This window comes from Scyliorhinus canicula, chromosome 11, assembly GCF_902713615.1.
Source record: "Scyliorhinus canicula chromosome 11, sScyCan1.1, whole genome shotgun sequence".
NCBI lineage: Eukaryota > Metazoa > Chordata > Chondrichthyes > Carcharhiniformes > Scyliorhinidae > Scyliorhinus > Scyliorhinus canicula.
In genome coordinates this window covers 164,688,438-164,711,949 of record NC_052156.1, presented here as the reverse complement: position 1 = coordinate 164,711,949, position 23,512 = coordinate 164,688,438, and the positions used below count along the sequence as shown (strand labels likewise).

Genomic DNA, 23,512 nt, shown 5'->3' with positions numbered 1-23,512 from the left:
GCTGTCTCACAGTGCCAGGGACCCGCGTTAACACTGCTGTCTCACAGTGCCAGGGACCCGCGTTAACACTGCTGTCTCACAGTGCCAGGGACCCGAGTTAACACTGCTGTCTCACAGTGCCAGAGACCCGGGTCAACACTGCTGTCTCACAGTGCCAGGGACCCGGGTTAACACTGCTGTCTCACAGTGCCAGGATCCGGGTTAACACTGCTGCCTCACAGTGCCAGGGACCCGGGTTAACACTGCTGTCTCACAGTGCCAGAGACCCGGGTTAACACTGCTGTCTCACCGTGCCAGGGACCTGGGTTAGCACTGCTGCCAATCACAGCGCCAGGTACCCGGGTTAGCACTGCTGCCTCACAGTACCAGGGACCCGGGTTAACACTGCTGTCTCACCGTGCCAGGGACCGGGGTTAGCACTGCTGCCAATCACAGCGCCAGGGACCCCGGTTAGCACTGCTGCCAATCACAGCGCCAGGTACCCGGGTTAACACTGCTGTCTCACAGTGCCAGGGACCCGGGTTAGCACTGCTGCCTCACAGTACCAGGGACCCGGGTTAACACTGCTGTCTCACCGTGCCAGGGACCCAGGTTAGCACTGCTGTCTCACAGTGCCAGGGACCCGGGTTAACACTGCTGTCTCACAGTGCCAGGGACCCGGGTTAGCACTGCTGCCTCACAGTACCAGGGACCCGGGTTAACACTGCTGTCTCACCGTGCCAGGGACCCAGGTTAGCACTGCTGTCTCACAGTGCCAGGGACCCGGGTTAACACTGCTGTCTCACAGTGCCAGGGACCCGGGTTAACACTGCTGTCTCACAGTGCTAGGGACCCGGGTTAACATTGCTGTCTCACTGTGCCAGGGATCCGGGTTAACACTGCTGTCTCACAGTGCCAGGGACCCGGGTTAACACTGCTGTCTCACAGTGCCAGGGACCCGGGTTAACACTGCTGTCTCACCGTGCCAGGGACCCGGGTTAACACTGCTGCCTCACAGTGCCAGGGACCCGGGTTAACACTGCTGCCTCACAGTGTCAGGGTCCCGGGTTAGTACTGCTGTCTCACAGTGCCAGGGATCCGGGTTAGTACTGCTGCCTCACAGTGCCAGGGACCCGGGTTAGTACTGCTGTCTCACAGTGCCAGGGATCCGGGTTAGCACTGCTGCCTCACAGTGCCAGGGACCCGGGTTAACACTGCTGCCTCACTGTGCCAGGGACCCGGGTTAACACTGCTGCCTCACAGTGCCAGGGACCCGGGTTAACACTGCTATCTCACAGTGCCAGGGACCCGGGTTAACACTGCTGTATCACAGTGCCAGGGACCCGGGTTAGCACTGCTGTCTCACAGTGCCAGGGACCCGGGTCAACACTACTGCCTCACAGTGCCAGGGACCCGGGTTAACACTGCTGTCTCACAGTGCCAGGGACACGGGTCAACACTGCTGTCTCACAGTGCCAGGGACCCGGGTTAACACTGCTGCCTCACAGTGCCAGGGACCCGGGTTAACACCGCTGTCTCACAGTGCCAGGGACCCGGGTTAACACTGCTGCCTCAGTGCCAGGGATCCGGGTTAACACTGCTGCCTCACAGTGCCAGGGACCCGGGTTAGTACTGCTGCCTCACTGTGCCAGGGATCCGGGTTAGTACTGCTGCCTCACAGTGCCAGGGACCCGGGTTAACACTGCTGCCTCACTGTGCCAGGGACCCGGGTTAACACTGCTGCCTCACAGTGCCAGGGACCCGGGTTAACACTGCTATCTCACAGTGCCAGGGACCCGGGTTAGCACTGCTGTCTCACAGTGCCAGGGACCCGGGTCAACACTACTGCCTCACAGTGCCAGGGACCCGGGTTAACACTGCTGTCTCACAGTGCCAGGGACCTGGGTTAACACTGCTGTCTCACAGTGCCAGGGACCTGGGTTAACACTGCTATCTCACAGTGCCAGGGACCCGGGTTAACACTGCTGTATCACAGTGCCAGGGACCCGGGTTAGCACTGCTGTCTCACAGTGCCAGGGACCGGGGTCAACACTACTGCCTCACAGTGCCAGGGACCCGGGTTAACACTGCTGTCTCACAGTGCCAGGGACACGGGTCAACACTGCTGTCTCACAGTGCCAGGGACCCGGGTTAACACTGCTGCCTCACAGTGCCAGGGACCCGGGTTAACACCGCTGTCTCACAGTGCCAGGGACCCGGGTTAACACTGCTGTCTCACAGTGCCAGGGACCCGGGTTAGTACTGCTGCCTCACTGTGCCAGGGACCCAGGTTAACACTGCTGTCTCACAGTGCCAGGGACCCGGGTTAACACTGCTGTCTCACAGTGCCAGGGACCTGGGTTAACACTGCTGTCTCACAGTGCCAGGGACCTGGGTTAACACTGCTGCCTCACAGTGCCAGGGACCCGGGTTAACACTGCTGTCTCACAGAGCCAGGGACCCGGGTTAACACTGCTGCCTCACAGTGCCAGCGACCCGGGTTAACACTGCTGCCTCACTGCGCCCATCCTATTCATGTATTTGTCAAGATGCCCCTTAAACGTCACTATCGACCCTGCTTCACCACCTCCTCCGGCAGCGAGTTCCAGACACCCACTACCCTCTGTGTAAAATGAAGAAATGGGTGTGAGCTTTGATGTGAACAGATTGAAACCTTCTGGCATTAAGTGTTGTGTCCCAGATCTGCTGCAACACACTCTCTGTTTTCTTTTGTAATCTTGTTAGGCCACTGTTTCGGGCAAAAAAATCATTAGCCACTAATAGAAAGTTATGTTTGCTGCTGAGTTTTGATCTAATTGGGTTTTGTGCGGAGGAAGAAAGTAATTGAAGAGTTTTTAACAGGATGTGTCAAGCAGGTTAATGAGGTTCCTCTGCTGATTCAGGATAGTGTCCTGCAGTTCCCAGCAACCTGTTTACTGAGCCCCTCGAGGTGTTGAACTGATCTTTGGAGTTTTAACTCCTGCTGTTGAAGTTGATCTTTTTTCTTCACCAAATTTCTGAACAGCAAGAATGTCACATTTTTGAGAGAATTTTAAGCGGAGAGTTGTATATTTCACTCCTGTATCAATGCCTTTTTAAATGTTATACTCTTTTTTTTAAATTTAGAGCACCCAATTATTTTTTTCCCCCACAATTAAGGGGAAATTTAGCGTGGCCAATCCACCTACCCTGCACATCTTTGGGTTGTGGGGGCAAAACCCACGCAGACACGGGGAGAATGTGCAAACTCCACACGGACACTGACCCAGAGCCGGGATCGAACCCGGGACCTTGGCGCTGTTGGGCAGCAGCGCTAACCACTGCACCACGTGCCACCCGAGGTGTTCTCTTTGATTAAAATATCACATTGTGGCAATGTAAAGTCTGCAATAGTCACCCTGGAAAATGGCTTGATCAATCCAGGGTAACTACAGCATAGAATATTCAACATCATATGATGGGCATTTGCTTGTTAGGTGAACTGGACATTCTGAATTCTCCCTCTGTGTACCTGAACAGGTGCTGGAACGTGGCGACTACGAGGTTTTCACAGTAACTTCATTGCAGTCTTAATATAAGCCTACTTGTGACACTAACAAAGATTATTATTATAAAACAATATTGTTATTGCGTAAATTTTGCATTCTAAAAATAACTTGCATTCAGTCCTTTTATTTGAAATGACGCTTTATACCTAGCTACACTCTGGACGGCCGACTTCTTACCCCTGAGCAGAGGCAGTTTTATGAGGAAAATGGATTTCTTCTTATTAAGAAGCTGGTCTCCGATGAAGATATTCAACTCTTCGGGTAAGTTGTTACGTTTCAAAGAAAGAAAACACGCATTGATAGGAGAGCTCATCAAATTGAACTTGTACGTGGAAAGAAAATGTGTTTCCTCTTGTTATAGAGATGAGTTTGAGAAGATCTGCCGGAGGGAAATTGAAGTTCCTGTGTTAACGATAATGAAGGATGTAGCCATTAATAAAGCAGAATACGTTGAGGGACAACAGGCTGTTTCTAAGATCCAAAACTTTGAGAACAATGAAGTACTGTTTAAATACTGCAGCTTGCCAGAGGTAAGAGACAATGATTCAAGAATTAATGTGAAGGATATGTTTAATACGTGTGTGTGTGAAAGACACTTAAGGATATCTGTGACTTTGCGTATATATTATATGTGTGTGTGTATAGGCGCATACGTATATATGTAAGGAAACACTAAGATTAAGTGCATGTAAGATATTGTCTTTAAAAAATGGAATGCACTGCCTGAGGGTGTGAAGAATAAACTATTGTTTTCAAAAGTTGAAATTGAATAATTGGATATTACCTGAAGAGGATCTGGGGAATGGTGGGCAAGTAGCAGAGTTACTCTTGCAGAAAACCAGCACAGACGCAGTGGGCCAAATGCCCTCCTTTTGTGCTGTAACCATTCTTGTTTTGTTAATAATCTGAAACAATCACATAACGTTCTGCAAACGAATGAATTAGGAGCAGGAGTAGGCCACTCGGCCCCTCGAGCCTGCTCTGCTACTCAACAAGATCGTGGCTGGTCTGAGCGTAGCCTATTCCTGATGACCTTTCACCCCTTGTTAATCAAAGGTCTGCCTCAAAAATCTTTCAATGGTGGTTAAGGAAGAGGGTTCCAAAGACTCACAACAAAGAACAGTACAGGAACAGGCCCTTCTGCCCTCCAAGCCTGTGCCGACCATGCTGCCCGTCTAAACTAAAATCTTCCACATTTCCTGGGTCCGTATCCCTCCTATCCCATCCTGATTAGGGGCTGGTTTAGCTCACTCGGCTAAATCGCTGGCTTTTAAAGCAGACTAGTAGCACGGTTCGATTCCCGTACCAGCCTCCCCGGACACGCCGGAATGTGGCGACTAGGGGCTTTTCACAGTAACTTCGTTGAAGTCTACTCGTGACAATAAGCGATTTTCATTTCATTTCATATTCATGTCTTTTTCAAGATGCCCCTTAAATGTCACTATCGTCCCTGCTTCCACCACCACCTCCGGCAGCGGGTTCTAGGCACCCACAACCCGCTGAAAGAAAATAATTCTCCTCATCTCCGTCTGAAACATGTGACTCCTTACTTTTAAACAGTGACCCCTGGTCCTTGATTCTCCCACAAGAGGAAACATCCACTTCACACCCATCCTGCCAAGACCCCTCAATCAAATCGCCTCTTACTCTTCGAAACTCCAGCAGATATAAACTTAGCCTGTCCAGCTTTCCTCATAAGATAGCCCGTCCATTCCAGGTATTAGTCTAGTAAACCTCCTCTGAACTGCTTCAAATGTATTTCTATCCTTAAATAAGGAGGCCAGTACAGCACAGTACGCCAGCAATGGACTCACCCTTTCAAGGTCAATTGACCGAGCCAATAATGCTCACATCAATGAATGAAAAAAACCTAGAACCCTTTCCAACTGAAGCATAATCTCCTTACTTTTGTAATCAATTTCCCTCGCAATAAGCAATAATGTTCTATTAGTTTTCCCAATGATCTGCTATACCGGTGTGTTGGCCTGACATTCACGCACTAGGACACCCAGATCCTGTTGAATATCTCCGCTCTCCAATCTCTCACCATTTAGAGAATATCCTTCATTCTTCCTGCAAAGGTGAGCCATTTTACACATTCCCATATATCGGAGATTCACCAAGATGCTGCCGGGGGTGGAGCATCTGAGCTTTAAGCAGAGACTGGTAGGGCTTGGATTGATTTCTTCAGAGCAAAGGAGGCTGAGGGGGAATATGACTGAGGTGTACAAGGGGGCTTTAGGGTAACAGGCAGGAGATTCCGCGGGGATTTAAGAAAACAAAAATCACTCGGAGGGTGGTGAGAATCTGGATTGCACGGTCTGGGAAGGTCGTGGAGGCTGGAAACCTCAGAATCTTTAAAAAAAAACACTTGGATGAGCACCTGCAACACCATCACAGTCAAAGGTATGGGCCAAGTGCTGGGAAACGGGATTAGCACAGGATATGGGGTCGTTATTGTCGGGGCAGACTCGATGGGCTGAATGGCCTTTTCTGCACAGTATGACTCTATGGCTCTACTTCGTTTGCCAGGTCTTTGGTCACTCACTGAATTGATCTATTTCCCTTTGTAGACTATGTCTTCACAACTTCCGTTCCTACATATCCTTGTGCCATCAGTGAATTTAGCAATAATACCATTGCTTCCTCCATTCATGCTTATATAAATTAGAATAAGTTGAAGCCCCAGCACTGATCTCTGTGGCACATCACCTGTTACATCCTGCTAATGAGAAAAAGACCCATTTATACATACTCCCTGTTTCCTGTTGACCAATCAAAGTTTTGACAAAGACATTTTGACAAGGAGTCATCCAGACTCGGAACGTTAGTTCCCTTCTCTCTCTCCGCAGACGCTGTCAGACCTGCTGAGATTGTCTAGCATTTTAATTTTTTGTTTCAGATTCCAGCATCCGCCATAATTTGCTTTTATTTTTAAAATTTCTGTCCATGTCAACGTGTTATCCCCTACACCATGAGCTTTTATCTTCTGCAATAACCTTCGATGAGGCACCTTTGCAAATGACTTCTGGATATCTAAGTACAGTATATCCACCAGTTCTCCTTCATCTGCAGCACACATGACGCCTTCAAAGAACTCCAATATATTGATTAAACGTGACTTCTCGTTCACTAAACCATGTTGGCTCTGCTTGGTTGCCTTAAACCTGTCCCTGTGACAGAACCGGCATTTTTATGTTTTGTCAGCCAATCGGTTCTGTGTGCGGTAACTCCACAGCAGCAAAATCCACCCTAACCCTGTTCACTGCTGTTGTGCTGTACAACTTAATTTTTGCCTTAAAGTGTTTATCTAATTTCTTAAATTACAGAATCGCTTTGAAGCCGATTTGTTGGGGGAAAATGTAACCAGTACATTGTGAAGTTCCTTTTCAATTTAATATGGTTCTGCTTTTAGATCTTGAAATACGTGGAGTGCTTTACTGGCCCTGACATCATGGCGATGCATACCATGCTGATCAACAAACCCCCTGATACAGGTAAGGGAAGGAATGCTAAGTGTATGTTTAAAACTGGTGCAGTGACAGATTGGAACCATTGTATAAGACTGACAACTTTCTGAAGTAATTCACGGGGGCCTCACGGTAGCATGGTGGTTAGCATCAATGCTTCACAGCTCCAGGGTTCCAGGTTCAATTCCCGGCTGGGTCACTGTCTGTGTGGAGTCTGCACGTCCTCCCCCTGTGTGCGTGGGTTTCCTCCGGGTGCTCCGGTTTCCTCCCACAGTCCAAAGATGTGCGGGTTAGGTGGATTGGCCATGCTAAATTGCCCGTAGTGTAAGGTTAATGGGGGGATTGTTGGGTTATGGGTATACGGGTTACGTGGGTTTAAGTAGGGTGATCATTGCTCGGCACAACATCGAGGGCCGAAGGGCCTGTTCTGTGCTGTACTGTTCTATTTGTTCCTCCCATTTTCAATTTTCTAATATTAGCTCCAAGCCAATTGCAATATAATGTGACAGTGATGTGTTACTTGGTAAGTAATGTTCTCCCCCCCCCCCCCAACAAATATGGTAGATCTCAGTCGTAACATGGGGCGGGATTCTGTGATCCTGAGGTTAAGTGTGGACGCCGTCGGAAACTCCGTCGCAAACACGGCCTCAGGATCAGCAATTCTGGCCCCTGCAGGGGGCCAGCACGGCACTGGGACGGTGCACGCCGCTCAAACTGCTGATCCTGTCATGAACTGAGTGCCGCAGGATCCGCGCATGCACAGTGGTTTCCATCTCTGCGCCGGCCCCCGACGCAACACGGCTACAGGGGCCGGCGCGGAAGAAAGGAGGCCCCCAGCCAGAGAGGCCAGCCCGCTGATCGGTGGGCCACGATCGCGGGCCAGGCCACATCTGCGGTGAATCGCGTGCCGGCGTCGGGGGGGCGTGGCGCGACTTGCGCTGGTCGCGGGGATTCTCCGGCCCAGCCCCGGGCTGAGAGAATCCCGCCCATGATGTTGTGGAAAGCTCAGGGCATATTCTGGGAATCTCGGAGTACGAGAGGGATAATAAAATTTTGTGAACAGCGTATAAGTGACCCCAGTGCATGTGTGTGTGTGTGTGTGTTTGCAGGAAAGAAGACATCTCGTCATCCTATGCACCAGGATCTTCATTACTTCCCCTTTAGGCCTGCAGATCAGATAGTGTGTGCCTGGACTGCTATGGAGAGGGTGGACCGCAACAATGGCTGTCTTGTTGTGCTACCAGGGTCGCACAAGGGCAAAATGAAACCACATGACTACCCTGAGTGGGAGGTACGTACGAGGCCTCAAATCTGCCTGTGTGAAAATCTTTTATCTTTATAAAAGAACAATAACAGTTTTGCAAACACACTGGATAGAAAATGAGAGGGGGGGTGACACATAATCGAAGAAGTTCCCAAAGAGGATGATGGATGAAACAACCTGACAGTATTTTATGAGACTGGAGACATTTCAGGGTGATGTGACAGACATTGACCATGATAACTAATAACAACACATTTCTGTTATTGCACGATAAAAGAACCCACAAAATACAACGAATCATTAGACATTGTTAAAAACTCCTTCATCTGTTTTGTTTCGCTTTAATTGATGCTTTTTTTTCCAAGTTTGATTTATATTGGACTTCATTCCTGGAAAGACAGGCTCCAAACGTATGGAAGTGTCCGATATGGGATGTTAATGCATCAACCGGCGCAGTTTGCTGCCATGGTCTGGGACATTAAAATGACAGATCAGAACAGGTGGAAACCGGGATTTTATTGGTGGGGGAACAGGCAGGTGGATCTGTGACACAGGGTATAAAACAGAAAGTTCTGGAAATACTCGGCAAATCTGGCAGTAGCTCTGGGGAGAGAGAAACAGAGTTAACATTTTGAGTGGATCAAAGAACAATACAGCACAGGAACAGGCCTTCTTTAGGAGAGTGACTAGCAGTATTTTGAGCTTTGTGTGGGCGCATGGGACTCCGAGAGTGAAGAGGGTTTTCCTGGAGCAAGGGAGGGATAGAGGCGGGCTGGTGCTGCCCAACCTTTTGGGGTACTATTGGGCGGCCAATGTGTCAATGGTGCGTAAATGGGTGATGGGGGGGGGGGGGGGGGGGCGTGGAAAAGAATGGAGATGGCGTCTTGTAGAGGTACGAGCCTGGGTGCCTTGGTAACGGAGCCGTTGCCGCTCTCTCCTAAGAGGTATACCATGAGCCCGGTGGTGGTGGCGACCCTAAGAATCTGGGGACAGTGGAGACGGCATAGGGGGGAAGCAGGGGGCTCGATGGAGGCTCCATTAGGTGGAAATCATCGGTTCATCCCGGGGAACACTGATGGGGGATTTAGGGGGTGGCATAGGGTGGGCATCAGTAAATTGAGGGACCTGTTTATTGGCGGGAGGTTTGCGGGCCTGGGGGAACTGGAAGATAAATTTGGGCTCCCCCAAGGGAACATGTTCAGATACTTGCAGGTAAAGGCGTTTGCTAGGCGACAGGTGGAGGAATTTCCTTTGCTGCCCTCGCGGGGGGCGATGGACAGAGTGCTTTCGGGGCTGTGGGTCGGAGAGGGGAAGGTGTCTGACATTTATAAGGTAATGCAGGAGGTGGAAGAGTCATCAGCGGAGGAGCTGAAGGCTAAATGGGAGGGGGAACTTGGGGAGCAGATAGAGGATGGGACTTGGGCGGATGCCTTGGAGAGGGTCAACTCTTCCTCCTCTTGTGCGAGGCTTAGTCTCATCCAATTTAAGGTGCTGCACCGGGCCCACATGTCCGGGACTAGGATGAGTAGGTTCTTTGGGGGTGAGGACAGGTGCACCAGGTGTTCGGGGAGTCCAGCGAATCATGCCCATATGTTCTGGGCATGCCCAGCACTGGAAGAATTCTGGAAGGGGGTGGCGGAGACGGTGTCGAGGGTGGTTGGATCCAGGGTCAAACCAGGTTGGGGACTCGCGATTTTTGGAGTTGCGGCGGAGCCGGGAGTGCAGGAGGTGAAAGAGGCCGGTGTCCTGACCTTTGCGTCCCTAGTAGCCCGGCGGAGGATCTTGCTGCAGTGGAAGGATGCGAGGCCCCCAAGTGTGGAGACCTGGATCAGTGACATGGCTGGATTTATAAAATTGGAAAGGGTCAAATTTGCCCTGAGAGGATCAATACAAGGGTTCTATAAACGATGGCAGCCTTTTCTGGACTTTCTGACTCAAAGATAGGTATCTTGGTCAATAGCAGCAGCAACCTGAGGAGAGGGGGGGGGGGGGGGGGGGGGGGGGGTGCTTTAACTTAATATTGTGTTAATTTAGTTGTTGTTAATATGTTTTGTTGTTCATTGAGGTTGGGCGAATGTTTATGACTGTTATTGTTATTGTTGGTATTTTATTGCTGTTCGTTGTTGTTATATAAATACAAAATTTTTCAATAAAAATTATTTTTTTTTAAAAAAGGAAGAGGTCGTTCGGCCCTCCCAGCCTGTACCGGTCAGCCTGCTGGGCTGATAGCCTTCCGATTTGCAAACCGCTCTGAGGCACAACTTCCTCCTGGAGTGGGGCCAAGTCTCGCCTGATAACTAAAAGCCCCCAAACTGCAAAGTTGAAGTGAGGAGAGGCAGCCAGGCAGAGATAGTCTCGCCCCCAACACTTACATTGGGGTGAAGGGAGCTGAACCTCAGAATAAATCCATCCCTGTGTCCGAGAGAAAACAAGGAAAATTGAAAACAATCATTCATTAGGGGGAGTGGTTTATTGAATAACAGAAAACGTAAACACAGCCCAGCCAGCCAAGTTGAAGAAAGTTTACATTCTCTAGATTTAACAACTTTTTTTGCGTTTTTCGAGCACCGTGCCTCTTACTTTCAGCAAGATCACAATGATCAGGGGAGGTAGTGGCAATGGTATTGTTACTGGACCAGTAATCCTGACCACCAGGTAACTGCTGACTCTTAAAAATAAATAAATAAATAATCTTTTTATTGTCACAAGTAGGCTTACATTAACACTGCAATGAGGTTACTGTGAAAAGCCCCTAGTCGCCACATTCCGGCACCTGTTCGGGTACACAGAGGGAGAATTCAGAATTCTCAGCCGTTACGGGAATTGAACCCGCGCTGCTGGCCTTGTTCTGCATCACCAACCAGCCGTCTAGCCCACTGAGCTAAACCAGCCCTCACATTCCTCTGAAATGCCTGAGCAAGCCTCTCCGTTCAAGGGCAATTAGAGACAGGAAATAAATGCTGGCCCTGAGGTTTTCAAAGATGTTAGCGATAGGAAATTGGTTTTCTCTGTGCCTCTCCTATCCTGTCACTGCTCGCTGCGAATGACCAGGTAGAAGTAGATTAAACATACCATTGCTCAGCTTGGTTTTCATCTCATTTACATCTTTATGGACATCAGTCCAAAAATCATCCACAGTAGCTTAACTCTGAAGATTACACTGCACATGAATATTTCGCTTGAATCCTGGACTAAAGAAGCTAATACAGATGTAATAACTCAGGAGCCAATTAGCTAACTTTGCACAGAGGATCGATGAATAGGCCGAACCAGGCCGAGATCAAGGCCTAACCTCAGCAACGCTCCACCCAATCACAGACGCTGGAACCGACCATGTGACCTGGCCCAACCTGACCCAGGAAGGCCCTGCCTGCGACCCAAACCTGGTCTAAACACCCCCAAAACTGGGAAGACTCCACGCAAGGACCTGAGCACGCCGAAAGGTAGCTCCGTCCTCACGGAACCCTGAACCTCGACCGGATCGCGAACATGTCCCCCCGGTTACCCCGAAACAACGCCAGAGCCCAGGATTCCTCCAAATATCCGCCACTTACCTTCCACAAGGTCAAACTTCTCCTTTCAGATCCCGGGACCATCCAACCGCCGACCGAGGAAGCGAGGGAAATGCGGCGGCCTGCAGGTTAGACTGAAGCAACGCGGTTTCAAGACCCCTCTCCCCAGCATACTCCTGGCAAACGTCCAAGCGATTGAAAACAAGCTGGATGAACTTAACGCTAGACTTGCTTCTCAGAGGGAAGCGAGAGACTGCTGTGTGCTCTGTTTCACAGAGACATGGCTCACCCCTTCCTCACCGGACTGTGCCATACAACCTGACGGCTTCTCAATACACCGGATAGACCACATGGCATCATCGGGCAAAGCGAAGGTTGGAGGGGTTTGCCTCCTCATCAACTCCTCCTGGTGCTTGGATGTGGCGACCCTGGCGACCTACTGCTCCCTGGACCTGGAATACCTGACCGTGAAGTACTGCCCGTATTACCTCCCACGTGAGTTCACTTCAGCCATTATCACAGCGGTCTACATCCCACCCCGGGCAGAAGTGAGGAAGGCGCTGGATGAATTGTGCACAGCTATAAACAACAATGAAACAGAAGCCGGCCAGCATCAAGACTGTACTGCTAAATTTCCACCAACACATCTCCTGTCCTGACCCCCCAGGGGTCCCAACATCGTTGATCACTACTACACAAACATCAAAGGCACCTACTAATCCATGCCCCCATCGCACTTTGGAAAATCGGACCACAAGACAGTGCTCCTTCTTCAGGCATATAAACAGAAAGTTTAGAGGGAGAATGCGGTTAAGAAGGTTGTGCAATGCTGGTCCGAGGCAGCGGAAGAGCTGCTACTTGACTGTTTGGACTCCGTGGACTGGTGCATATTGAGGAACTCGACGACCAACCTAGATGAGTATGCCACGACTGTCACAGACCGCATCAGTAAGTGTATCAAAGACTATGTGCCAAAGAAGGTGGTATATGCGTTCCCCAACCAGAAACCATGGTTTAGCCGGGAGATCCAGTCCCTACTGAAGCCCAGGTCTGAGGCGTTCAAGACAGACGACCCTGACCTATACAAGAAATCTAGATATGACCTCCACAAAGTAATCAGGGATGCCAAGGGACAATCCCAGAATAAGCTAGAGTCTCAGACTAACAACACAGACTCTTGTCAGTTGTGGCAAGGCTTAAACAACATAACGGGCTAAAAAGCGAAGCCGAATAGAATCTCCAGCTGCAAAGCACCCCTCCCCGATGAACTCAGTGCATTCTTTGCTTGGTTCGAGCAAGAAGCCAACAAACCAATGCCAACTGCCCAATAGCCTCGGACACACCCATACCCACCGTCACAGCCTCAGAAGTCAGATCGGCCTTCTTAAATAGAACCCTTGGAAGGCGACGGGCCCTGAGGGAGTCCCTGGTCGTGCACTCAGATCCTGCGCGGACCAGCTGGCAGAGGTGTTCGCAGACATCTTTAACCTGTCCCTACTCCACTCTGAGGTCCCCACCTGCTTCAAGAAGACCACCATCATACCGGTACCAAAGAAGAACCAGACAATGTGCCTCAATGACTACCGTCCGGTGGCCCTGACATCAATCGTAATGAAGTGCTTCGAGAGGTTGGTCATGAAGCGCATCACTGCCATACTCCCAGAACGCCTTGATCCACTGCAATTCGCATACCGTCGCAACCGGTCCACAGCAGATGCCATTTCCCTGGCCCTACACTCATCCCGAGAGCATCTCGAAAACAAGGACTCCTACATCAGACTCCTGTTCATTGACTACAACTTTGCCTTCAACAACATAATCCCAGCCAAGCTCATATCAAAGCTCCAAAACCTAGGACTTGAAACCTCCCTCTGCAACTGGATTCTTGTGTTCCTGACCCACAGACCACAATCCGTAAGAATAAACAACACCTCCTCCACGATAGTCCTCAATACTGGGGCCCGCAAGGCTGCGGACTTAGCCCCCTACTATGCTCCCTGTACACACATGACTGTGCAAAATTCAGTCCCAACTCCATTTACAAGTTTGCTTGACCCATCGTGGTGGGTCGGATCTCAAACAACGATGAGTCAGAATACAGGAGGGAGATAGAGAACCTAGTGGAGTGGTGTAACAACGACAATCTCTCCCTCAATATCAACAAAACTAAGGAGCTGGTCATTGACTTCTGGAAGCGAAGTGTCGCGCACACCCCTGTCAGCATCAACGGGGCCGAGATGGAGATGGTTAACAGCTTCAAATTCCTAGGGTACACATTACCAAAAATCTGTCCTGGTCCACCCACGTTGACGCTACCACCAAAAAAGCACAACAGCGCCTATACTTACTCAGGAAACTAAGGAAATTTGGCATGTCCACATTAATCCTTACCAACTTTTACAGATGCACCATAGAAAGCATCCTATCGGGCTGCATCACAGCCTGGTATGGCAACTGCTCGGCCCAGGACCGCAAGGAACTTCAGAGAGTTTTTTAGAGAGGGTGCAGAAGAGATTTACCAGGATGTTGCCTGGTATGGAGGGCATTAGCTATGAGGAGCGGTTGAATAAACTCAGTTTGTTCTCCCTGGAACGTCGGAGGTTGAGAGGCGACCTGATAGAGGTCTACAAAATTATGAGAGGCACAGACAGAGTGGATCGTCAGAGACTTTTTCCCAGGGTAGAGGGGTCAATTACTAGGGGGCATAGGTTTAAGGTGCGAGGGGCAAGGTTTAGAGGAGATGTACGAGGTAAGTTTTTTACACAGAGGGTAGTGGGTGCCTGGAACTCGCTGCTGGAGGAGATGGTGGAAGCAGGGACGATAGTGACGTTTAAGGGGCATCTTGACAAATACATGAATAGGATGGGAATAGAGGGATACGGACCCAGGAAGTGTAGATGATTGTAGTTTAGACGGACAGCATGGTCGGCACGAGCTTGGAGGGCCGAAGGGCCTGTTCCTATGCTGTACTTTTCTTTGTTCTTTGAGTTGTGAACACCGCCCAGTCAATGACGCGAACCTGCCTCCCATCCATCTCAGTATTATTTATTTGTTGATTGTAACCTGGATTCCGTGAGCCCCCTCGCCAGGTCGGAGAACCCTGGGGGGCAGTGTGAATCCACCCCCCCCCCCCCCCTCCGGCTGCCGAATTCTCTGGTGCCGGTTTTAGGGCGGGGTGGGGATCACACCGTGCCGGTCGGAATCCGTTGGCAGCGGACCCCCCCCCCGCCCCCCGGCAATTCTCCGGGCCCCGATGGGCCGAGTGGCCACCCGTTTAATGCCAGTCCCGCCGGCGGGAAATAGACATGGTCCATCCCGGCGGGACCTGGCTCTGAGGGCAGCTAGCGGAGTTCTCGGGGGACACGGGGGGGGGGATCCGGTCCCGGGGTGGGGGGGAGGGGGCCATGGTGGCCTGGCCCGCGATCGGGGCCCACCGATCTGCGGCCGGGCCTGTGCCGTGGGGTACTCCTTCCTTTCACGCCGGCCTCTGTAGGGCTCCGCCATGGCCGGCACGGAGAAGCACCTGCATTCGCAGGAAACACGCCTGCGGTCTGTGCCTGCGCCAACTCACGGTGACCCTGCGGCACCAACCCTTCCGCCACTGGCCTAGCCCCTAGGCCCTACGCCGGAGTGGTTCGCGCCGCTCTTGTCGCCGGTGTCGGACCATCCCGCCAATTGTAGGAGAATAACGGCCAAAAGAATTGGTTACAGTTCCTTTAACCCAGGATTCACCTGAAATGTCCATGTGCACTGTCATCTTCAAATAAGTAAGTTTTCATGGTTGGTTTGTGATGTTTACGAATATTCTTCCCTCAGGATTATTCGCCCAACCACAGCAAGCGTTGTGATTTTTACTGTGGGTAGGGCGAGGTGGCAGGCACGGAGTTGATACCAGCCCGGCTGGTGATCAAATCCTTTGCTGACGGCGTTAATCTGACCCACTCACTAACCATTCAGCCAGCTTCAAGTTAAAAATACAGCCAGAAGTTTGAGAGATGATTGGCATCTTCAAATTTCAATTTGCGCTCATTAAGATCCCCAAGAAGAGATGTTTCTCCTGGCGAACCGCCTGAAGGAGCTGGGAAAACCGTTTTGGGTTAAGGAGTCTTTACTCTATTTTTGCCTTCCTCCTTGGCTCTGGAAGTCTATCCAATAGTGACCTCCCTAAATGTTGTCAGGACAGAGTTCTCGTTTGTTCACAAGGGGGTAGATTGGAGCAGCACGGGACAGACCCTGGAGTGACAGTGTGGGTAAACTACATTTGAGACTGACGTTGGAGGATTGTTGGGAACTCAGGAATAATAAAGCGTTTCAGAAACTTAACCCAGTTGGATAATACTTTCTCCATTACTGGCATCAATTATTAGAGATTTCCGAAGCGCGATTCTCCCAGCCCCGTGCCGGGCAAGAGAATCGACGCAACCGTGCCACGCCGCTCCGACGCCGGCGCGCGATGCTCCGAGGTGCGGAGAATCGGCACCATTTGCGCCGCCGCGTTTGGAGCGGAGCCAGTCGTGGGCCGCTGTACGAGGCCGGGTCGCTCATTCTCCAGCCCGCATAGGCCGAGCGGCCGCGTGGAAAAAGCAGAGCCCCACCAGCGCCATCCACGCCTGGTCGCTGCCGGCGGGAGCTGTGCGCGAAGGGTCGGGGGGCGGCCTGTGGGGGGAGGGGGGAGGGGGGGCGCCTCTGATGGGGTCTGGCCCGCACCCGGCCTCTCCCCCCTCCCCTACTTTGTTGCGTGTCCGGCCCCAGAACCCTCGTGCCATGTTGCGTCGGGGCCGGCACGTTCCGTAAAGCCACCGCGCGTGCGCGGGTTGGCGCCGCCCCCAGTGTGCGCCAGGAAGTGAGGCTGGAGCGGCGTGAACTGTTCCAGCGCCGTGCTGGCTCCCCGTGGGGGCCAGAATCGCTAGTGCCCTCGCCCGTTTCGCGACAGCGTTCACGACGGCGCGGACACTCTGTCCCGCGATCAGAGAATCGCGCCCCCTACCTTTCGATAACATACTGCTTTGTTTCTTTTTGATAAAACCATCTCAAGATGGTGCTTTGAAAATGATGCTACTTCATTTTAGATCCCACTATTATACAATAAATTCCATTCGTTATTTATGTTTTTATATAAAAGTTACGTATTTTACATCAACCTAATAAAAGATAATTTTATACTTTTGGTGCAAGAAATATGAATATTTCTGCGACTATCAAAATCTGCAGTTCCTTTCTTCACATTAGCTTTTCTACAAAAATGTATCTGCTAATTTAAACTAAAGACATCCAGAATTGTGATTCTTCTGATTTCGTATAGTCCTAGCTGAAGATAAGTGACAATCATTGCCTATAATTGTCATTCTGTTTCCCTATCCACTTTATCTTCAGGATGGTGTCAATAAGATGTATCATGGCGTGCGTGATTATGACCCCAATCATCCCAGGCTTCATCTTGTGATGGAGAAAGGTGACACTGTGTTCTTCCATCCCCTGCTCATCCACGGATCAGGAACCAATCGAACCCGAGGCTTCAGAAAGGTAGGAAACCATTTGCCATGAGAGGCATAAATTCGACCTCTTGCTTTGCGCAGCGCAGGCATTGTCAAACTCGCGGGTGGGTCGCGGGCGGGTGTTGGGAGGGTCGCGGATCTGTCCGCGCAAATCCGCGTGCGACAGCCGCAGCAGCCGGCTTTTAATAATGTCAGCTGCGAGCGGCCTTCAAACTGGCCAGGAGCAGATAACAGAAATTCGGCCACACTGCGCATGCGCACCGATGATCGGGCGTGCATGCGCAGTGCGGCCACATTTTTCTTTTTGGTCACAGCCTTTTGTTTTCAAGTCCGGGGGGGAACAAAGGGACCATTGGGGCCGAAGGGACACAAAACCATTTCCTCCATTTTTGTCAGCAACAAACAAGGTTAAGAGAAAATAGTGGGTCGCTCAGGTCGGCCGGCGTGGGTCGCTCAGGTCGGCCGGCGTGGGTCGCTCAGGTTGGCCGGCGTGGGTCGCTCAGGTCGGACGGCGTGGGTCGCTCAAGTCGGACGGCGTGGGTCGCTCAGGTCGGCGGACGTGGGTTGCTCAGGTCGGCCGGCGTGGGTCGCTCAGGCCGGCGGGCGTGGGTTGCTCAGGTCGGCCGGCGTGGGTCGCTCAGGCCGGCGGGCGTGGGTTGCTCAGGTCGGCCGGCGTGGGTCGCTCAGGCCGGCGGGCGTGGGTGGCTCAGGTCGGCCGGCGTGGGTCGCTCAGGTCGGCCGGCTTGGGTCGCTCAGGTCGGACGGCGTGGGTCGTGAAGGTCGGCCGGCGTGGGTCGCTCAGGCCGGCGGGCTTGGGTCGCTCAGGTCGGCCGGCGTGGGTCGCTCAGGTCGGACGGCGTGGGTCGCTCAGGTCGGCCTGTGTGGGTCGCTCAGGTCGGCCGGCGTGGGTCGCTCAGGTCGGCCGGCGTGGGTCGCTCAGGTCGGCCGGCGTGGGTCGCTCAGGTCGGCCGGTGTGGGTCGCTCAGGTCGGCCGGCGTGGGTCGCTCAGGTCGGCTGGCGTGGGTCGCTCAGGTCGGCCGGCGTGGGTTGCGAAGGTCGGCCGGTTGGTTAAAAATGGGTCCCCAGAAAAAAAGTTTGAAAAACACTGGTGTAGCGGATCAACAGAAGTTCCACCATCGTCTGGTGCAAAATCAACTAATCCCCACAAACTGAACCTGGAACCTTGCTGACCTGTATTACTGACTGCTAAACTCTCAAATACACTTACCGGTCAAGCCACTGGGCTGATATTTCTCACATTTGTGACTATCTGAGTTTGTTGGTGTTTACATAAAATAAATTCTGTTTCACAAGCCAAGCCTTCTGTGTAATGTGGTCCAGTGGTTTACCTGGATTGAATAAATCATACTCCCTCTTTTTATGTGGAATACAGGAATTTTCAATAGTGTTGTGAGGATCACATTCTGAGAGTCCAGCTTTCATTCCATTCGAACTGAAAAGCATCTTTTTCCAGCACTTACAGTACATTCTGTGTTTAATTGAAGCAATGTTATCTACCTCCAAGCAGTTGAGAACTGAGGGACGTCACCCTGGAAGCAACCTTCCCGCTAATCCTGGGTTTTTTTTGCAAGAGAATGGGCAGTGATTCAGGACGTTCTGAATGTGCGTGCTGGAAATATAATTGGCTGCTCAGTTTGGTACGCTAGTCCAGTCATCCGTTCGTCCAATACCGGAGGATGATATAACTTCTATTGGTTTTGTTAATCTCAGGATTACCATTAAGGCCAGACCGAGGTTAGCTGTCGGCACCTGGTTCTTCTCCCAGGGCACAGTGACCCTCCGCAACACACTGGCATCGAGTGCAGTGAACGCAGAATTCATTCAAGTGAGAGCTGGTCCTGTGTCTAACTGGGATGGAAATCACCTCTTATAAATGGTAGGTAAAGCAGGGAACTTAGACCCAGTGATCTCCTAGGCTAGTTTTGATGGGCTGGAAAGGAATTTCCCAGAATTTTCTCTCGCAAATTGGCCTGGGTGTTTCCTGTTTTTTTGGCCTCTCCCAGGAGATCACACAGTTTTGGGTGGGATGAGCAGTTCTATACAAAGTTACACAACTGTGTGCGACAGGCTGGATATACTGGAGAATCTTCACCTGTCTGTCAGAGTTTACAAGGTGGTGTGTTTATTTGTTTATTACACACTTGTTACATTCTGTGTTTGCATTCCTATTTTTTAGGCAATCTCATGTCACTTTGCAAGTTCTGACTGCTACTACATTGACGTGAAGGGTACCATCCAGGAAAATATTGAGCAAGAGATTCTTGAGCTGGGCCGTACAAAGTATGGCATTTACAGTGACCTAACTATGGCGGTAGGTTTGTTTAAAATAAAACATATTTTAGCCGGCATTTCCGCCGCCCCCCCCCCCCCCCCCACATAGTGGGTCTCCAGCACGATCTTCCAATCTATGGGTTTCTACGTGATTGGCCCGCCCCACTGCCAGGGAGTCCGCCGTGAAGGATCAACTTCAGTCCCGCCCTTTGTCAAACTGACGTAACAACTTGCAAGCAAAAATAATCGCTACAAGTTTAAGTTCTTTCCCTTGATTCGATACCCGGTGCTTTCATCGAATAATAGAATTTCTACAGTGCAGGTGGAGGCCATTTGGCCCATCGATCCTGCACCGACCCTCCAAAGGAGCATCCTCCCTAGGCCTACCTCCCCCCCTACCCTATCACCACCTAACCTTTTGGACACTAAGAGGCAATTTTATCACGGCCAATCCACCTAACCTGCACATCTTTGGACTGTGGGAGGAAACCGGAGCACCCGGAGGAAACCCACGCACACACGGGGAGAACGTGCAAACTCCACACAGGCAGTGGAACCGAACCTGGGACCCTGGAGCTGTGAGGCAGCAGTGCTAACCACTGTGCCACGGTGCCGCCCCCTTCTGTAAATTACTTCATGGACAATTACAGTTTGAAGCATCAATTAGAAAAATTTCTATGTGGGGGACTCTATGCAAATGTTAACATGATCCTGAAGGTGGATGCAACTTGTGGCTTGTACTTGTACGAATGCCCTCCCTACAGCAACAATATAAGCAGCATGCTAGCAAGTCACCAAATACTGGCACTGTCGCATTTCTGAAGGCATCACTCACAAAACAAGGTTCCAAAACCACAGCTGTACACAGTGCGCAATTCCTATTGGGCAACAGTGGGCAGCACGGCAGCACAAGTGGATAGCACTGTGGCTTCACAGCTCCAGGGCCCCAGGTTCGATTCCCCGCTGGGTCACTGTCTGTGCGGAGTCTGCACGTTCTCCCCGTGTCTGCGTGGGTTTCCTCCGGGTGCTCCGGTTTCCTCCCACAAGTGCCAAAGACGTGCCGTTAAGTAATTTGGACATTCTGAATTCTCCCTCTGTGAAACTTCATTGCATGTTAATGTAAGCGTATTTGTGACAATAAAGATATGCAGGTTAGGTGGATTGGCCATGATAAATTGCCCTTAGTGACCAAAAAGGGTAGGAGAGGTTATTGGGTTACGGGGATAGGGTGGAAGTGAGGGCTTACGTGGGTTGGTGCAGACTCGATGGGCCGAATGGCCTTCTTTTGTACTGTACATTCTATTTTCTATGTGAGGGGCTGGTTTAGCTCACATGGGGCTGGTTTAGCTCACTCGGCTAAATCGCTGGCTTTTAAAGCAGACCAAGCAGGCCAGCAGCACGGTTCGATTCCCGTACCAGCCTCCCCGAACAGGCGCCGGAATGTGGCGACTAGGGGCTTTTCACAGTAACTTCATTGAAGCCTACTCGTGACAATAAGCGATTTTCATTTCATTTCATTTTTCATTTCATTTTCATGTTTTATGTTCACGCTACTGCAGATGGTACTATCACATGTAGTAAAAAAGTAGCTGTATCGTTTTTTTCAAATCAAACAGAAGATCTGTATAGGCAGAATGCAATTACTAATTTCCCCCCAATGCCAACTGCTGGAGTTCACTTGTGAAATCCCAGAATTCTAGCTCTAAGATTACAAGGAGTAGGAGCAGGAGTTCTGCCCCATGAGCCTGCTCTGTCATTCAGTGAGATCATGGCTGGTCTTGTTGTGTCTCAACCACACTCTCCTGTCTGCCTACCATAACCCTTCACTCTCTTCTCTGTCAATAATCTGTCTCACTCAGCCTTGGAGTTATTCAATGATCCAGCCTCCATACTCACTGGGAAGTGGGGTTCCACAGGCTATCAACTCTCTGGAGACATTTTCTCCTCATCTCTGTCTGAAATGGGGGAACCTCTTATTTTGAAACTGTGCCCACTAGTTCTACATTCCCTCAGGGGGAAACACCCTCTGATCATCCAGGTGTCAGTTCCCCTCAGGACCTCACATGTTTCAATAAGATACCTCTCATTCTTCTAAACTCCAGAGTATAGGCCCAACCTACTCGACCTTTCCTCATAGACAACCCCTTCATCCCAGGAGTCTACCTCGTGAACATTCTAGTGCTTCTAACAATGTTCCTGAATAAATCTTGCTCCTGAAACTGTTTTGCTGGTACGATGAGGTTGTTCGGCTTATGGTTTTTGTTCTCTTTGATTTTTCACTACTTTTCAAATGCCATACGTTGAAACTCTTGCCACGTGTCACAGTTGCTGCGGTATCTTACCACGTGACCTACAGGATCTCTCCTGTGGCATTAGAGAAGGCAATCTGCTTTTCCAGCGACAGGAGGGGAAAATCAGGGGTCTTTTAGCTAGACATAGTAACCCCAGAAGACTGAAGGAGAGGAAAGGAATCAGACAAACTAACAATAAAGAACAAGTATGTATATTTGTGTTAAAAAAAAATCCTCTCCCCGCCCTTTTAATGTAGAGAATGGAATAGTGTCTATGATAATCCAAAAGCACTAAGTCATCTTCGTAGTTAGGTCTGAAGAGAATCAATGCTAATACTTATTTGCTTTCATCTTTCTAGGATGTTTGGTTCCTTAAAGGACGCCTTGTTCAGGGCGAGAGAATCAATCTGTAGAATTGTCTGGGATCTGAGCAACCAGCAGAGGGTGCTGTGGGTTTACATCCAATATTCTTTACCCCTACGCCATTCATCACCGTGACTGATTACATTATTGTGTTTAAAACTACAATCTGACCAGGTTCAGTGTAATTGAAAATGAAATGAAATGAAAATCGCTTATTGTCACGCGTCGGCGTTAATGAAGTTACTGTGAAAAGCCCCTAGTCGCCACATTCCGGCGCCTGTTCGGGGAGGCTGTTTGAATGCACTTTACTTAATCCAGAACGATCTTTAATATAAAAGTATACATTGCTATCTGTGTTAATTATTGATGTGTTTATTGTGCTGCGAACAATATAAAGAATGTTTCCAATGGAAGGGCAGCGCGGTGGCGCAGTGGTTAGCACTGCTGCCTCACGGCGCTGAGGTCCCAGGTTCGATCCCGGCTCTGGGTCACTGTCCGTGTGGAGTTTGCACATTCTCCCCGTGTTTGCGTGGGTTTCGCCCCCACAACCCAAAGATGTGCAGAGTAGGTGGATTGGCCATGCTAAATTGCCCCTTAATTGGAAAAAATAATTGGGTACACTAAATTTATTTAAAAAAAATAAAAAACTATGTTTCCAATGAGGGTGCCTGTGACACAACCAGGTCCGGACTCTCACTCTCACTAGGCGCTGGTTTAGCACTGGGCTAAATAGCTGGCTTTTAAAGCAGACCTAGGCAGGCCAGCAGCACGGTTCAATTCCTGTACCAGCCTCCCCGGACAGGTGCCGGAATGTGGTGACTAGGGGCTTTTCACAGTAACTTCATTGAAGCCTACTTGACTGCACTTTAATTATTTGATTTTAATTACATTATGCCTTAATTTTTCTATCTATTAATTTACATTGCTGTCAGTATGTCAATACTAAATTAAATTTAGTTAAATTCCTGAACAGTGTACAGCTCTGTCCATTGACAAAACACTACATATAAACATATATATATATTTTTAAGGGCAATTTTGGACTCTTAAGGGCAATTTATCATGGCCAATCCACCTAACCTGCACATCTTTGGACTGTGGGAGGAAACCGGAGCACCCGGAGGAAACCCACGCAGACACGGAGAGAACGTGCAGACTCCGCACAGACAGTGACCCAAGCCGGGAATTGAACCTGGGACCCTGGAGCTGTGAAGCGATTGTGCTATCCACAATGCTACTGTGCTGCCCATATAAATATTTTTTAAACAAATATTTTGACTGGTTTATCAACACTGCCC

The 23,512-nt window shown here is 50.3% G+C and overlaps 1 protein-coding gene across 4 annotated transcripts in view; it reads left to right on the top strand.

The window, feature by feature from the left end:
* The window catches only part of phyh (phytanoyl-CoA 2-hydroxylase), a 29,937-nt gene extending 6,756 nt beyond the window's left edge, over positions 1-23,181 (top strand). For all 4 annotated transcript variants that reach the window (XM_038811933.1, XM_038811932.1, XM_038811934.1 and 1 more), the window contains exons 3-9: positions 3,678-3,788; positions 3,889-4,057; positions 6,943-7,024; positions 8,107-8,288; positions 17,147-17,296; positions 19,466-19,600; positions 22,211-23,181. In XM_038811933.1, coding sequence (XP_038667861.1) covers positions 3,678-3,788; positions 3,889-4,057; positions 6,943-7,024; positions 8,107-8,288; positions 17,147-17,296; positions 19,466-19,600; positions 22,211-22,264 — 883 coding nt within the window. In that variant the 3' untranslated portion in view covers positions 22,265-23,181. The remainder of the gene's footprint in view (positions 1-3,677; positions 3,789-3,888; positions 4,058-6,942; positions 7,025-8,106; positions 8,289-17,146; positions 17,297-19,465; positions 19,601-22,210) is intronic.
* Positions 23,182-23,512: the final 331 nt, after the last annotated feature.